The 17,997-nt window shown below is 41.4% G+C and overlaps 1 protein-coding gene across 1 annotated transcript in view; it reads right to left on the bottom strand.

Annotated features, from left to right (window-relative positions):
• Positions 1 to 10,129, bottom strand: part of LOC133219019 (opsin-5-like) — a 30,342-nt gene extending 20,213 nt beyond the window's left edge. Inside the window, exons 1-2 of the mRNA XM_061366005.1 lie at positions 9,982 to 10,129; positions 807 to 1,012 (exon numbers count right to left, since the gene is read on the bottom strand). Coding sequence (XP_061221989.1) covers positions 807 to 1,012; positions 9,982 to 10,102 — 327 coding nt within the window. The 5' untranslated portion in view covers positions 10,103 to 10,129. The remainder of the gene's footprint in view (positions 1 to 806; positions 1,013 to 9,981) is intronic.
• Between the last annotated feature and the right edge of the window lie 7,868 nt (positions 10,130 to 17,997).

Below are 17,997 nucleotides of genomic sequence, written 5' to 3'. Positions count from 1 at the left end.
CCAGGCAGAGGCACCATGGAAGAAAGCTGTAAGGCTGCTGCTGTAGGCTATCCTGTCATTGTCAGATTTTGATCCCCTTATGAAGCAGACACACAAAGTATAATTATAATCTTTCTCACAGATGTTATTGAAAGCACCAGGGAGCCAGACATGTAACTATTGATCCATGGGATGTATTTATCTTCAGACTATGCAGGTGTGTTTCAGAATTAACACCAATAACATTTTCTGAGTTCTCCAACAAAAAGCTGCCTCCAAGTTTAGAGATGACTGTGCCATAGAGTTAAGTCACTCATCCTACCACAGGTAACAAACGACCCAAGAATTAGGGGTAAGATTGAAGAATGGCAACTGATTTAGTACAAGATGATGTATGCTAAAATATATAGGTATACTCACACACTGCATGGAAGTTTTGCTCTATGTGCCTTGTCAAGGAGGAGTTTACACTGCTTTAAGTCAAATGATAAAGGGCAAACAACCAGGTTGACTTCAGGGGGGCTGAAAATAAACACAGCCTACATCTCAGCTTTCCAACAGGAGTGTGAACAATGTCATGAAGTAAACCCCCAAACTAATAGGAACTATTGCAAATATATAAAGAAATAACCACTGAAAATTGTTCCAACATGGATCAAATGCATAGATTTATGGGTGTAACAGAAAATACTGTCCTTTTGGAAAGTCAGTTAGTACTTCTTTTCACCCCTTTGGACCTGTCTGGTAATAACCAGCATATACATATATATACAGCATATACACACAAGTAGCTACACCTATTTTGTCTAAGTGTAATCCTGTCTTACCTGGCAAGTCCATATCGACGTGATAATGAAGCCATCATCTCTGAAGACATTGAAGATTTCAATGATCCCTCGTGAATAACCAAACACAGAGATACTAGCATCTGACACTGCCAAGTTAAATGTGAGGTAGTCAGTGGGCTGCAGAAGATGTCTTTGTTTATATAGAACAAAAATCACAATGCTATTTCCAAACCAGGACAGCCAACCTGGGAAAAAAAAAAGAAATCTATGAATCAAAAAGCAAATAAAGGAAGAAACAATTCAGTATGTAAATGCGTGATGTCTCTTCTTTTTGTTCGATTAGAAACATATTAAACCAGATTATCCATTGGAAAACCTATGCATGAAGCCTTTTTAAGTAGCTGGGTACATTTCAGAAGCAGAAATGAGTGAATAAATCTGGCAATAAAAGAGAATAAACATGAAGAGCTGCTGCTGCATTTGTCAAAGACCCACCATTTAAGGTCCTAGAGAAGTGTTTTTTTTCTCACCTAGATAGATGAAACTCATGAAAAGTAACAGCTGGGAAAAAAAAAAAGGAGGAAAGATGGGTAGAGCAGAGCAGAGACGACAAACAATCTGCAAAAAGCTGCAGTTGTTTAGGGGCATTGTATGTGACAAGGAACATGGAAAGTTCATACACATAGCCAGAGAGCTGCTTTACAACTCTCTCGAAGTGCAGCTTAATGCGATTAAGTTTCTTCTCTTAGAACACTCTATGATTTCCTTGCAGCAAAGCTGATAGGAATATTTTTCAGTTATACATCTGACAATTTATATGAAGAAAGCATTTACAACAGACCTTTTGAAAGCTTTAAAGTCCTTATTTATTTTTAAAGAAGGTCGTGTTTTCTCTTACTGTCCAGGAAGAGAGATGCTCGACATGTACATATCTAGTTACATGAAGAAAATGAAAGGGAGTTAACTGCAAACCTGGCAAGAGTCAGCCTATTTCTTGTTGGAGAGACCTAGAGTTTCCAAATGTGCAAGGCTATTGTCCCCCCATCAGTGCAAGACCTTGATAGTATGCGTCCTCCTTTTTCAAATGATATAGACATGCAGAATCAAATGACTTTCAACAAAATGTTTACTCATAAGCATCAGGCTCAGTATGGAAAATCGGGTATAGCCAGTGAAGGGGATGGTTCCAGGGTAGCTGCTAGAGTGGGGCAGCAGGTTGGGCAGCACCAGCTCCCCATTGTCCCTTATCTGTCACTGCTGACATAGGTGGCCTCACTTTACCTTGGTAACTTAGAGCAAAACACCATCTCCTTTGAGTGCCTGCAGCATAATGGCATTGCCCAGCGTCTCTGGATATTCAAAGGAGTTCACAAGATGAAAGATGGCTGATAGGTTTGATGCTGTAGCAAGAGGGCAGCCGCCTTACTTCAGGAAGCATTAACAACCCCGTATGCCAGGAACCCTGTGGTTTGCAGCTTGGCTGCCTCAGCTTGGAAGGGAGGGGAGGAAACATAATTTACTAAAGAGCTTTCGAACTGGGAAGAGATGACGTGTTGGCATGTGGTATTAATCAGAAATAGTCTCTGGTGTAATGATACACTGAAATACATACATATATTTTATATATATCTCATTATAAGGATAAGATCAACAATAATAAATTCAACTTATTCTGGCCACCAGGTGACAATGTTTCTTAATCAAATCTCATCTCAAATGGCTGTGTGCACTTTAAGTCAGCAATTGTTTCTGACTTCTGTCTGAGTCTAGGTATTATAAATAGGCAGAGCAGGGCACTGCGGGATGGCAGCTTTGAGAACGCATTAGTTTGCAGTGCAGATATGATGGTTTCATTGCTTGCGTATGTCAGCTCCACCTTCTGTAAAGTAAGACAGTTTTCAAGGCAGTAGGCATGGAAACATTTTCCCTGTCAATATGAAGACAAGGTGCTTTTAAAATGGCAGACAAAATAAAATGGCATCTCCTCTGTAAATAGCAAAGTTTTGTCAACACAGTGTATTGGATAAGAGGGCTACTCTTACAGCGTAAGACACCTGCACCTCCTGGGAACTTGCAGAGCCAATTGCCCCAGCCTGGAGGGTAAGGGAGCTTTCACTCACAGTATCTTAAGGAAGAAATTAAGCAAAACATCATGTAAAAACACAATATATTTTTTAGATGGAGGTGACAGAGACACGGTATTTGTGAAAAATCTTTAGAACTACATTCACACACTGAGGTTGGGGATGATGGAAGCATTGAGGGAGATAAGTTTACAGAGCAAGTATGATTTCTGCAGGTAGGCACAATCTTTTCAGGTGGAGAACCAGCACTGGCATATCCAGTCCCTAAAATGTCAGATCTGTCTGGGTAGGAGACCATATTAATACTGTGATAAGAAACCTGGAGGAACCCAATCCTCAGTAAATTGCAGAGTAACAAAACCAGTGGTCCGACCAAAAGAACCAAATGTCTACCCTCCCCCAAACCGTAACATCACAACAGGTAAAAAATTGAAAGTGCCATGCAGAGGAAGCCCAGCAATAGCTCTGACACTCTCAGCGAGGGCAGGGATCTCTTCAACTGCTTTACAGGTGTTATGTGCCTCAGAGTAGATCACAGGCAGATAAGGAGCCCAGAGAGAAACCTCTGGATTTTGAAGTGCTGTAAGGCCTTGCTATGATCAGGTGGCATCTTGAAACAGCGGATAGAAAGGGAAGAGCTGAGGGACCTCGTTTCATTTTTCTTATTTGCAAGCTGCCACTCACAAGAGTATACAATAAAAAAATAAAACCCAGACCCCAAATCTAACCCCAGCATCCTAAGGCAATCCTGGTGAGAAAGGACAGGGTCCAACAGAGGTCAAAATGTGGCTGAGAGAGAAAAAATAGCAGAAAGAAGAAACTGAACACTTCCAGCTGACATAAGGTTCAGAGAGGAATCACCACATTTTCTTCATAAGCTGTAACGCTGTCTGATATGGCTGCTCATCAAGAGATGCTGGACCTTCTGAAGTGGCAAAACACAGATCATGTATAATTACTGTAGTTTTTTAACACAGGACAGGACTGAGAACAGCTACTATGAGACTGGCAGTATCATAGAATCACAGGATGGTTTGGGTTGGAAGGGACCTTAAAAGATCATTCAGTTCCAACCCCCTGCCATGGGCAGGGACACCTTCCACTAGGCCAGGTTGCTCAAAGCCCTGCCGATCCTGGCCTTCAGCTCTGCCAGGGATGGGGCACCCACCGCTTCTCTGGGCAACCTCTTCAGCGTCTCACTATCCTCATAATAAAGAATCTTTTCCTAATAGCTAATCTAAAACTCCCCTCTTTCAGTTTAAAGCCATTCACCCTTTTATTATCCCTGTATGCCCTTGTAAAAAGTCCCTCTCCAGATTTTTGTACAGGCCCTCATTAGTGTTGAAAGGCTACTCTAAGATACCCCCTGAGCTTTCCCTTCTCCAAGCTGAAGAAGCCTAGGTCTCTCAGCCTGTCTTCACAGGAGAGGTGCTCCAGCTCTCCAACCATCAATTAAATGAGTGTTGATAAATGCTAAACATTGAACATCTAAGGAATAACCTTTCTCCTTTGACACCACAGAAAAGTACTTGGTATTACATTTCAGACATCAGGACTTAGAAGAAATAGGATGGACAGCAATATTAAAAATGTTGTATTGCCCTTATATAATTCAGTAGTAATCCTTGTCCTAGAATAATACACCCTAATAAAGCGTTTAAATCAACAGATGTTGCAAGTGCTCCACAAAGGAAGTTGGTGCTGTTACCCATGCTTTTTAGGGGAGGCACAGGAAGCCTGCCAAACAAGCTGGTGGTAGTCAGGAACCAAAACCCTATCAAACAAAGTCCTCTATCTGCATGCTGTCTGCCAACCTGAGCAAAGAAAACACTGACAAGAGTGTCTGGGGATATTAAAAATCTTTCTGATGGAAGTGACTGAGAACAGAGATTGTTTAACTTTAGGAATAGCTAAGAGGGAGTACAACAGGTTTACAAAGGTTTCTGCCAAATCACTCCATACTGAGCATCCATTCCCCTATTTTTCTCTCATATACCTGAGATGGTATTTGAACGAAAAATAAGCACCCAAGGATGCATGCAACTTTATCGTTAACATTCAATTTATGTTTTGCAGAGTTAAATTTGATACAAGGGAACTGATAACTCCAAGCCAGTCAACCAATAGATGGCTGTGTCTGTGCCCAGATAAGATAGGTTATTCTTATTAGACATTGTTGCATGGTCTTTACTTGTAAAGCCTAGCAAGAATGAATTAGAAAAATGGGTTTTATGACACACCCATCAGCAGTTTAAAATATACAGGGACCTTTAAGTGGACAATCTCAATAAATGAGGGCAAAAGGTGAAGGCTCGGTGTTACAAGACAAGCTATGCTTTCCCTTCAGCAAATAACTTTATCTCTAGGACAGAAATTGGATTGAGCATCTATATATAGAGCAGGCATGAATGAAGTGAATTACTGATTTAACTACCTACACACAAGCATTAATGTCTATCTGAAGAGGCCTGTTGTAAATGATTTTCAGACTAGAAATCTTTATTTAAAACAGGGATAAAATCTAGGGAATTTGCAAAGCTGTCATTAACTACTGCAACTGTGAAGTGAACCTGTTCCATTTTCAGTCTTCACTGCTAATTATACATACACATTATCTTATCCAGGGCATATTGCCCATTTTGGCAAGAAGGAGAAGAGTCATCATGTTTTAGACTTGACAAAGTGTGGAGAGATTATTTGTTCAATATAGGCAATATTATTGGTATATGAATGCTTTGTGACTAGCTTGTTTCCTTTCCCACCTTCTCAGATTTATCTGGCAAGCAATGTCCCAAAATAGCACTCATTCTGTCACTTGTCAAATAATAGTTTACTATTGCGATGTGGAAACATGCAATTTAAAAGCATCTTTGGGTCTTGCTTGTTCCAGTTTTCTAATGGGATTGGTAATGCTCTCAGTGTTGTTTGCTGATATAAGCACTCACAAAAAGTCAAAATCTGTTCTCTAATAAATTATCTCCTACTGACTTAAAGTTTCCTTTTACGCCAAGCATTCACTCTAACAGTTCCAGTTAACTGTGAAAATAGAGGAAATGAGCACAGAACAAATTGCATATATATGCAGAAATGAATGATTTATTTGAGAATTCCTATCAATAATTATGAAGAAGAAACATTTAACTTTTTCCCCCAGGTCTATGTTTGACTTAGCTAGCAGCTGTAGACAGAACTTTTAACGTCACACCTAATAATTTAAACTATACAAGGATTTTCCATGGTACCAGGCCACCCAGGGCTTAGGCAAAAAGATGAAATGCTAGCAGTAGGAGGAGCTCTCTTTTGTCTGTCAAAGACAGTTCTGAGCTCATGGAAGGGAAGGGTGAAAACACAGTGTTGCCTTCAGAAAGGGGATTCTGAGGCAGCTGACCTAAACCAGTAGCTGCTGTCACTTGCAGTTAGCCCCTCTAAGAGCACTATGATGCTCATGGCTTGGGGATTGGCATTGCATTTTCCCCCCACTTTGCTGATCCCCTGGCCAAAGCATTAGCAAGGAGAACGACGAAATGGTGAGCTGGGTGCCAAGAAGTATTGCAGTGATTTCAAAATCCATCAGCAGTTGCAAAAAGCACTCGAGCACTTTGATGCTGGTTTGCTTGTGACATTAGCCTGTGATATCTTTTCCAGCACAGGCTTTGAGCTCAGGTGTCCATGCAGTATGCTGAGGACCCTCCTGTTTGGATCTGTTATAGCCTGCCTGGAGTATGTTGTATGCCACACACATCAGTGTCTTGTCTGTCCCATATGACATCTGCCCTACTTATGACACGAGAATTCCAGAAGGGGACATGTAAAGAGGCCTCATGTCAGCAAAAGGTGTTAGATCACGGCTCTTGGATAGTCATGCCACCTGTAAAGATGTGCCACTGTGGGAAGACTTGGCCAAAACCCCGAAAGTTTGCTTGGACTTTATCTTGAGAAGGTGAAGAGATTCAGAGGAACTCCATCTTCTGGGTAAGTGTTAACACCAACCACATACAGCCCTTTGGTGCTGGAAACGTACATTGAAATTCACAAAAAAATGCACTGGTGTACTTAAATTCAAAAGAGAAGAAAACATGTAGCAGTGTCAGAAGTGTAATCACTGAAACTGTTTTCCAAGGCAACAAAAAACCCAAACATATTAAATATGAACATCTTTGGGACTTTGTATAAGGAAGTACCCATCAAATACTGCAAATGCAGATTGTCTTTCCACATCCTTAAGGAAATGCAGGTATGAGAAGGTAACACGCAGAATGGCCTTTGGTCTCTACTGCCAGAAAGGCAAAAGGGCGTCTGTGTAACAGAGCACTTTGGTCTGCTACATATCTGCTCCCCAGATAGACTGAGGTATTGGTGTACACAAAACTAACAGCTGGAAATTGTTATGGTTGGTGCTTGCGGAAGTGCGGCAGTAGAACTTTGAAGAGTAAAAGACGTGAGGACTGGTTACATACACTGCACAAGAACTGCAACTTGAGTCTTGCATCTAGAGGTAAGTTTCAAGAATAGCAGGTATAATATGCCAAGCACTTGTAAGCTTGCCAGAAGGATCTGTAGCAATTAAAACCTAACAAACAACCTAAAAGCTCAGGCACGTAGGTACTTTAAAAAGTATTTGCTAGGTGTGGAACCATTAGGAAGCAGCAATCACCTCTGTTGGTCAATTGATATAGAAGGATTTTGAACTACCAGTGTGATGCAGAGGTGTCCTGGGTTCATCAGTAGCAGTCATTTTTCCCCTTCTTACTAGCTGGTACACTGCTGTGGTTTTGACTTTCAGCCTGAGAACAGCACTGATAATACCGATGTTTTTAGTTGCTGCTCAGTAATGTTTACTCCAACCGAGGACTTTGTGAGTCTCATGCTCTGCCAGGGAAGAGAGGAAGCCAGGAGGAAGCAGAGACATGACACCTGACCCAAACTAGCCAAAGGGGTATTCCATACCACAGCACGTCATGCCCAGTATATAAACCGGGGGCAGTTACCTGGAAGGGCTAGATCACTGATTGGGTAGGACTGGGTATTGGTCAGTGGGTGGTGAGCAGTTGTATTCTCTTCCCTTGTTATTTCCTTTATCATTACTATTACTGGTGGTAGCAGCAGTGATTTGTGTTATACCTTAGTTACTAAACTGTTCTTATCTCAACCCGTGGGAGCTATATTCTTTCGATTCTCTTCCCCATCCCTCCGGGAGCAGAGGGATGAATAAGGTGGGGAGTGAGCAAGCGGCTGGGTTTAAACTATGACAAGAGGCAACACTAAGAGGCTTCAGTAGAGCTGGGGAAGTGTAAATACTGTGAATGGCAATGGTAAGACCTTGCCTGGGTGCAGCATTCAGCCCTGGCTATAAGTTAAAAAAAAAAAGGTGTCCAGGATGTAAAAGACAGTGTAAAAGGTGATAGGCTGGGATGACAGGGGAAAAGATATCAATATTATGGCAGGAGCTAAATAAATTATATGTATAGTAAATATGTATAATTATATATAAATAAATTATTATTTAAAAAAACCCTAGACAACCAAACTAAAAACCAACAACCCTTGCTTATAATATAGGAATGCAAAGGTTGAATACAGGGTATGATTGCTCCTTCAGGAAAACAGATTGGCTGTAGGTGTTGACTGAAGGCAAAAAAAAAAAAAAAAAAGGAAAAAAAAATGAATGGAGAGACAAAACCAGTATAAATTTGATGTGATCACTTTAGCTAAGTGTATATGGAAAGGCTCCTACCCAACAGAGAAACAAAATCAGGAACAGGCTGTCAATTGGAAAAGTGGTAGCAACACCAAAGGAACCCTAGCCAGTTAAATGACAGAGCATAATAGGTTCGTAAATGAGATTATATATTGCCACAGCAGGCGACTGGCCTTGCTGACCTAAGATGTTCCTTATAGTCTTAAGTGCAACTGATTAATTCTTTAGCTGATGCTGCAGCCATTTCCCAGCCATTCATGAAGGGATACGCAGATGTGAACAGACTGGGGATAAATTGGAACAAGTCTGATTTATCTTATGGCCACTCTTCTAATTAAGTCTCCTAAGATAGAAGCCATATATTTTTCTACTAGAATCTCTGTTTTTATTCTAAACACAACCTTTTCCTCACTGGTTCGTATAGACAAAAAGAATCTCATGTAAACTTATTACAACACTTAGCATTTTATATTGTAACTTACATAGACCTTTCTCAAGGACAAGCTGAGCTAGTAAGCTACTTGAAATATGTAATAAGCTAAGAAAAAAACCTGTTTAGATCAATCATTTAAAAACTGAAATATTTTTGTATATGTTCCTTAGAAGAACAGATTTAATAATTCTTACATTTTCTTGTATTTTCCTGTGAGGAAAAATGCTGGGAATTTTGATTACCTAGCAACCATGCATTCTTTGGAATTTCATAAAGTTTCCTTGTAGCCTACAGTGAGTCAGCCCCACATAGACAATATCTAAACAAACAAGTCAAAATTGCGTTGGGATCAAGGTGAGTTCATATTGGGTGCCATTTTCAAACCCTTATCATACGCTTACAATAGCTGCGCTGTAGAAGGACCAAAGTAAACACACGGTACTGTGGCTGCTAACACAGGATAATGTTCTAGTATGTGGATCTTTCACAGATCCTGCTTGAAAAAGTTAATTTCAATGTGTATCAAATGTTTAAATTAAGAGCAGTACAAATAGTTAAAAAATGTTGAAAACAGTTAAAAAGAAGTTGAAAATACAGAACCATACTTTCTGTCTCTGAAGGGGGTAATTGTAGGATGCCAGCTAACCTTCAGCAGTCAAAATTGGAAATCACGGAACATTAACTCAGTGCTACCAAGACACGAGAAGACACAGTAGTATCACATACTTCTGGTAAGGTACTTTAAAAATCTTCCTACATATTAAGTTTAGTGAACATTAAAGTTTACAGGCTTGACTACTCTTTTTTTCCCCTCAAGATTTCTACATTGGTTACAAATCTCCTTTTCACAAAAGAAAGCTGTACCTCTGTTGTCTTCTAATAGCTGACGAGTTGCATTTTCTAACATCCTGTTTTGTTAGGGATGGAACCCAAATGAATCACTTTGAACTTGACACCAAACTCTAGGAGCTTCCTTCCACACCCAAGCTGAGAACATACCTAAAGCCAGTAGGTAGAAACCTATGATAGTCTCTCCTTGCTCTGTTACAGCTGCCTCTCTGCTCAGGAAACTGATGTTGTTGTTCCTCCAGGGTGCCTGTGAAGAAAACTGGACAGACATTTTCAGCGGAGATTGTGACTCAGAAATTGCCCTTTCTTCAGTGTGTCCTGGTGAAATAAAATGGCTCCAGCCTTTTCCTCAGTTTCTGCTCCCTGTACTGAAGAGAGCTCTTCAGTGAGACTAATGATCTAAAGAAGGAAATCTCAAGGGACAGGAGCTTTGCAGCCTTCTGACCTGTTCTTCACTAATCCTATCTATTAATACAGTCTGTGAATCTGTGGCCAGCCGAAGACAGCAGATTTCCTTATATCCTTATTACAGCTACATGCAGAAACCTTTAATGATGAGTGTGTATCTGACAAAAAGAAAACTTGCTTTAAAACAGGGCAATACCACATAAACTACAGGCTCACAGGGACACCCACAAACGGGGAGCATATCGGTATGTTGCCAAAAAGCAGTACTTTTGTCTTTTTGCTTTCACAGAAGACCAGCAGGGGTTTAGTTCAAATGAAATTAATGAAAAATCTTACACTGATAAAAAAAAAAAAAAGAAAGAGGAAAGTGGCACAGTAAAAAACTGCAGGGAGGGATCACTGCCTGATAAAGTGACTTTAATGTAGCAGAAACAATCAGCTATGAAGTTACTTTACCAGCAGGATAGTTGCTAATTGAAAAAGAAGGGAAGATAATTTCCAGTACAGCTTGAAAGAAAATAAAGTAAGTTTTTTGAATTGTATTTTTAGACTGCTAAGCACCCTCCAATCTAGCGTGTGCCAAGTAAAGTTGGATTTAACAACACTGTTCTAAAAAATGGGAAGCCCTATTATTGAAGAGACATATCACATGTGATTTAAGTGAGTCAGTTTGGAGTATTTGTAGTCTTTACTGAGGCGGTCATGATTGTATTTCAGATATGGCCTCTGTCACCAGTCAGGCTGTAGTCATCATTAAAACATTTGAGACTGAATTAATTCAACTGAGGCAGCAAAGCATTCCTGGTGAGCAACAGAGTCTTGGCTGCGCTGACGTCCCTGTGTGCCTCTTTGTGCCCAACCATCTTGTACTTTCCCACCCCAGGGCAGCAAATCGGCACCTGTGGTGGCACCCAGCTGAAGGAAGCAAAGCACCCCACTGGGAATCTCACTGGGCTGGTTTCATCCCTCCTGAGGCAGATTGATCCCCTCCTATCAAGCTTTCTCTATGTTTGTTATGGTAGCCTCAACATGAGACAGGGAAATAAAGGCGATGTGACAAGAATAAAAGGTGAGAGCAATTCTTTACAGCGAGAAGGAGAAATAACCTCATTGTAGTGAAAGACATTAACCTTCCAGCTAATGGTGAGGACAGGGACTCACTTCACTGAAGTCCCTTGCAAGGGTGCTAGGCTTGACTAGTCCCTGACTATCTTGCTCTTCTACCAGTCACTGGAACACTGCACTCTGTTTCTCGAACCTAAAGTCTGCAGCATGGCTCTGGCAGCTCCCACAGATCCCATTTAAGCAGCCAAACGGTGTGATTCTCCTATTCACTAGCCACAGCCCACCTCTTGCTGACTTTCTGTAGAGACCTCTTCCTATGTCTGTCTACAGGCAGCTGGAGTTTCACCCTAACGAGCCTCCTAAACCACACTGCTTATCAGACTGTGACAGAGTGACCTGGGACTTACCCTGTGGCAGGTTTCTACACCACAGGCAGTGCTGATGGTAGAGCATCCTTGCTGATCACTTACCCTTATGCACAAACAGTTTCTCCATGGCATCTGGCACAGGTCAAAAGTCTGAGTTCGGCCTGTTGTCACACAAATGGCAGTGCTCATGGCTTTGATTAGACAGGGACGGAGACAACCAGCAGAGAGTATTTTTCATGCAAGCCATTCAAGGAAACTGCATGATCTACATACGTGTGACCTTTAGGCACAAGCACTTTAAATGATAATAAAGTAACAATGATAATTATTTCCTTTTTGCTACAGTAAAAGACAAATCATACTATTTGCCTTGAACTCCTGAACTTTTATTACTTTTCCCAGCTACATGTTTCTTTCATATAAACACCGCAGCTCCATGGACACTTCAACTTTCCGTTTAAATGAGAAAGTCTTCTGCCAAGCTTTGCGCATGTTAATAATAATGAGATGAGAACAAACAAACAGAGACTTTGGATATCAAGGAAAGGAAAAATAAATCAGGATGAAATGTTCTCCTTGGTCAAGCAACGCTTTTGATGATTTCCCCCCTACCCCCTTCTTCACACACTTGGCCTGCTTGCAGTTTTCTCCTTAACCCACTCCCTCCTGTGGCATCCTTCAATAAGGGGCAGATACTTTACAAACTCCTGTGGTTTGTTTCATGTGTCCACAGGTCACTGTGCCTCCAAATGAGAGGAAAGCTCCCTCTGCACGGTACAGTCACTTCATTTCATGTCTCTCAGTGCTTTGGTGTTGACCAATTCACTGGCCTCACTGAGATTATCCCTGAGTGCCTCTATCATCTTTGTGAAGTGCTTTGGAAAGATTAGAGCAGTATATGCTGCAGGCAGTTTCATAAAAAGGAGAAGAAAACTACGCCACTGTGGTGATAGGGAAAAATTACTGTGTTCAACACAGCTGTGGGAAGGCAACTGAAAAAATTATTTGGACATGAAAGGACCCTGAAGTGCCCCTTTCCTAAATCTGTAGGAGCTACATGTTGGCTCCACAGAAGGGACAGGAGCTGTGCAAACATGCCTTGGGAGACTGGTACAGTGATCCTGCTATCTGCTACCTCTGCTTGCCCAAACCTCTCATGGGTGTGTTTCTCCCCAGTGCAACCTGCCCGCCATCAGCTGCAGGAAAAGAAGTTGCTGTAGTGCCCAACACCTGCCCATAAAGGCTTTCTCTCAGCCAGTGATCCTATCCCATGCCAAGTCAGGCAGGGGGCACACAGGTCTGGGAATGGCACAACCAGCACAAGTGGACTAGGGTCAACTGTGCACACTATCCTGCCGGCTGAAACCTGACCTCACAAGGCAGAATGTGGATTTTAATACCATCAGTAAGCCACATTGTCAAGTTCAACAGAAGCTGAAACTTCTATGCTATGTATAGGAGAATATAAGATATTAATACTTGTGGCTACACTTGAGGCTTTACTGCAGCTGTTAGTGGAAGGTTAATGAAGGAAAAAACCCTCCAAAGCCACCAATACGTCAGCATACATGATTAAAGTGAGTGATGAAATGACTAGGTTATGACACAACAGGTTAATAAAGCCCATTTTATGGACACTGCAAACCGACAAATGGTCTCTGAGGCTACAGGCAAAGCCAATTTAGAGCGGATATAAGCTGGCAGGTAGCTCCTATTTGGGCTGCTAAAAATGTGCAGCAGCCTGTTAATCCCTATCCAACCCTCTAGACGCTTTCAAAGTGACATATATACCAGCACAGCAAGGCAAGTATCACAGCGGCATTAACTGATACAGTTTACTTGATACAGTACAGTTACATCAGAGTTCAGTTTACCAACTGCTCCCATTACATCATAACATAAAAATCCCAAGAATTAACATTTGTATGTGACAGAGAACATATGATTTATGTTTGTAACAAGCACCTGCTTTCCCAGAGGACAACCGAGAATGTGGCAGTTGCCAAAGAAATGATTTTGTTAGAAACGTGGTGTAAGTTCTTACAGTGCTATTTTTGCATGATACCTGTTACACATGGATTAAGAAAGGGACAAAAGAGGGAGGAGGTAAAAGGAAAAACTTGCAGAAGGTATGGGTTACAATAAACCATAAGCAAATAGAAATCTATTTTGTGGAATAAAAACACATTTTTGTCACTGGAAGGCATAAAATTTCATGAAATTTTGCAGAAATATGAATGGGGATTTCAAGGAAAATCCAACAGTAAATTAGTAGGAACATCTCTACATAGATATACCCTTTTTAAATTTTCATTTCTACTTCACATTTTTCATTAGACTATTCACTATAATAAAAAAGCTGTCAATATCTAACAAGACATCGCTTAGTCTCGCAAAGAATAATCATGCAATGATGAGTTATGCCTGTAGATTTCATTGAGGTAGTCAGAAAATGCATTTCATAATAGTAACGGGTGATTTTTCCAAAATCAGATCTCATGCTTGTTCACTGTTTCCGAGAAAATAGATTTGTTGAAATGATTTGCACAGTGGCTCTTCTAACACTCACTGAAATAAAAGAAAAAACTCCTGCAAACAAATCAGGTCAGTAATGCCTAAAACATGTCAGCCTGGAGAAGAGAAGGCTGCGTGGAGACCTCATAGCAGCCTTCCAGTATCTGAAGGGAGCCTACAGGGATGCTGGGGAGGGACTCTTCATTAAGGACTGTAGTGATAGGACAAGGGGTAATGGGTCAAAACTTAAACAGGGGAAGTTTAGATTGGATATAAGGAGGAAATTCTTTACTGTTAGGGTGATGAGGCACTGGAATGGGTTGCCCAGGGAGGCTGTGAATGCTCCACCCCTGTCAATGTTCAAGACCAGGTTGGACAAGGACTTGGATGACATGGTTTAGTGTGAGGTGTCCCTGCCCATGGCAGGGGGGTTGGAACTTGATCTTAAGGTCCTTTCCAACACTAACTATTCTACGATTCTATCATTCTATGAATGAGTGAGATTGACTATTCTAGGTGCATAACACTTAGAATAGCTCACCTGTAAACTCTCTTGTTGCAAATGTTCACCTGATGGTAACATAGGAGCCTGCAATTTTATAGCAGAAAACCACATCTGGAATATTTGAATTGAAGAGTCATCATAATGTGAAATGTGCACAACCATTAATGTTTCAAATCATGCCCATTTGACCCTGGGCTGTTCCTTTGCTGTGACATTTTAGCAGGAAAACAAATGGACTCAATGCATTCTCTAGCTGAATATCCAAACAGCATTTCGGCTCTTGTGTTAGGTTACTTGACAACTTCAGCTAAAGAAATTATTACATCATGTAATTAATATATTGTAAAATCTATGCTTCTGCCATGACATTAATGGAGTTTAGCCTACTCTCTTTCATACTTTACTCTCATTCTCATCAATCCTGAAAGCTAATGTTTCTCTGAGGGATTGTGTTCTGTAGCTTCTGTCAGATCTAGAAAATTACCTGTTAGAAAAAATGTTTAGTTAGTGCCTATTACTGCAGTATATAGCTTGAAATTAACAATTTCTCGGGGAACACTGTGTTTAAATTGATGGCAGTATGAAAACAGACTATTTTGCAGCTTCATATGTATGCTATTTTCATATTCAAAGACAATTCCTTGTGCAGGTTAGGTGTCTGGTGCTTTGTATTATTTAAACTCTCTGTTCTGACCTGAACATAAACTGGGTAGGTTAGGTGATGCTAAAGAAAACTAACACCTTCTGGGCAGCTGAATCAGTTCATGGGAGAGAGCAGTGAAGGCTGGGAAGACCTGCTTCTGAGATGACAGTTTTCAGGGGAAGAGAGGGGACCAGGAACTCTCAGTAGCCAATAAGGAAGAGTAGAAATTTGGCTGGAAGGCAGGATCCTCAATGTGGCTCAGGGGAATTCAAGATTTGAGCATTTTTATTTCCAACCTGTCTTCATGAGTTGCACTGGGATTTTTGGGGGGGACTTAAAAGGGCCCACACAAACACCAAACATGTTATTGCAGTTCCTGCTCTAGCAAAACTTGCATTTTTTACTTTAAAAGCCTTCTAGTCATCCTTGGTGAGCTCATTATAACAGCACATTCAGACAAACCTACTTCAAAGCAGTGACAGACTGTCACTGGAGCAATTTTACTGTGATGCAGCAGCACTTCAGTGCTCTCCAACTGAAAGAGGACCCAAGCCAGAGTATCATTTTTCCACAAATATGGGTTTGCATCTTATAATATTCCTGCAACCTCATACAGAATTAAAGGGCATTACAAATATTGTGAACCATGGAAACTGATCCTTACAAACAGGATCAAAACCCAAAACTCCAAGTAACCCTTCACAGTCAGATACAGAATCATAGAACAGTTAGGGTTGGAAAAGACCTTAAGATCACCTAGTTCCAACACCCCTGCCATGGGCAGGGACACCTCACACTAAACCATGACACCCAAGGCTCTGTCCAACCTGGCCTTGAACACTGCCAGGGATGGAGCATTCACAACTTCCTTGGGCAACCCGTTCCAGTGCCTCACCATCCTTACAGTGAAGAATTTCCTCCTTATATCCAATCTAAACTTCCCCTGTTTAAGTTTTAAACCATTACCCCTTGTCGTGTTACTACAGTCCCTAATGAAGAGTCCCTCCCCAGCATCCCTATATGCCACCTTCAGATACTGGAAGGCTGCTATGAGGTCTCCATGCAGCCTTCTCTTCTCCAGGCTGAACAGTCCCAACTTTCTCAGCCTATGTTCCCATGGGAGGTGCTCCAGCCCCCTGATCATCCTCGTGGCCTCCTCTGGACTTGTTCAACAGTTCCATGTCCTTTTTATGTTGAGGACACCAGAACTGCACACAGTACTCCAACTGAGGTCTCACAAGAGCAGACTAGAGGGGCAGGATCACCTCCTTCGACCTGCTGGTCATGCTCCTTTTGATGCAGCCCAGGATATGGTTGGCTTTCTGGGCTGCAAGCACACACTGAAGCCGGCTCATGTTCATTTTCTCATCAACCAACACCCCCCAAGTCCTTCTCTGCAGGGCTGCTCTGAATCTCTTCTCTGCCCAGCCTGTAGCTGTGTTTGGGATTGCTCCGACCCAGGTGTAGGACCTTGCACTTGGCACGGTTAAACTTCATCAGCCCACCTCACAAGCGTGTCAAGGTCCCTCTGGATGGCATTCCTTCCCTCCAGTGTATCAACCGAATCACACAGCTTGGTGTCATCGGCAAACTTTCTGAGGGCGCACACAATCCCACTGTCCATGTCAGCGATGAAGATGTTGAACAAGACCGGTCCCAACACCAATCCCTGAGGGACACCACTCGTTACTGGTCTCCAGTGTGGACATTGAGCCATTGACCACAACTCTTTGCATGCAGACATCCAGCCAGTTCTTTATCCACTGAGTGGTCCACCTATCAAACTGATGTGTCTCCAATTTAGAGACAAGGACGTCATGTGGGACAGTATCAAATGTTCAGTACAGAACATGCCTGGTGGCTGCTAGTTGAAAAGAGCATTTTATTATGAATTACTGTGAACAAAGGATGTGAAATTAATTCCTTAGGTGCTGGTTCGAAAGACAAAAAAAAAAAAGTTTTTTTTCTGCTTACTAAATTCTGATGTATGCTATAAGAGGCAGATGAACTGTCACTTTGATTCAAGAAATCACTCTCGGTAGAAAAGGCAAAAAAACCACCCCAGCATTTCATGTGTCGGCAGGGCTTCAATGACAGGAGAATCTCAAAGTTGCATTCTAGGGACTAAGCAAGCTATTGCAAATTTGGAAAAATTTGGAAAACTAGAGAATTATACAGACAAAAAAAAAAAAAAAGAAAAGAAAAGAAAAAGGCAGCATTAAGCATCTCAAAGTATTTAAAAAAAATAAAGAATACTAACATGGGAAAAAGTTTCAAGAATAATTCAATAAAACACACACTTCTGGCACTACCCTTCTCCCAGGTGTTATACTTACCCTTCCACTCTTTCTCTTGAAAGTCTCTGGATTGTTGGCCTCTTTCAGGGGGAAGGTTACAGAGAGTCATCAGTTTCCTTATGATTTTGATGCGAGGAGGTGGTAGAGGTTTCTCCCTCTTCTTTGCCAGGAGGAACATGATGTTGAAGCTGCTGATTTCTTCCTTTTATTTCTAAGGTCCACCTGGGGCTATTTCTGTGCATTTTCTTTCATGCTTTACAACTTGCTCTTTTTATTTGGTCTGCAACTCCACATTATGTGTGAATGTCCTATGTAAAAGGTATCTTAGGTATATTGCATAGTTCTTTTCTCTTTTCTTTGCTACCT

The sequence above is a fragment of the Neopsephotus bourkii genome, unplaced genomic scaffold (assembly GCF_033783945.1).
Source record: "Neopsephotus bourkii isolate Nb327-2 ecotype Australia unplaced genomic scaffold, CSIRO-AGI_Nbou_v1 NB_1292, whole genome shotgun sequence".
Classification (NCBI taxonomy): Eukaryota; Metazoa; Chordata; class Aves; order Psittaciformes; family Psittacidae; genus Neopsephotus; species Neopsephotus bourkii.
Note: the sequence above shows the minus strand (reverse complement) of the source record. Positions and strands in the feature narration are given on the sequence as shown.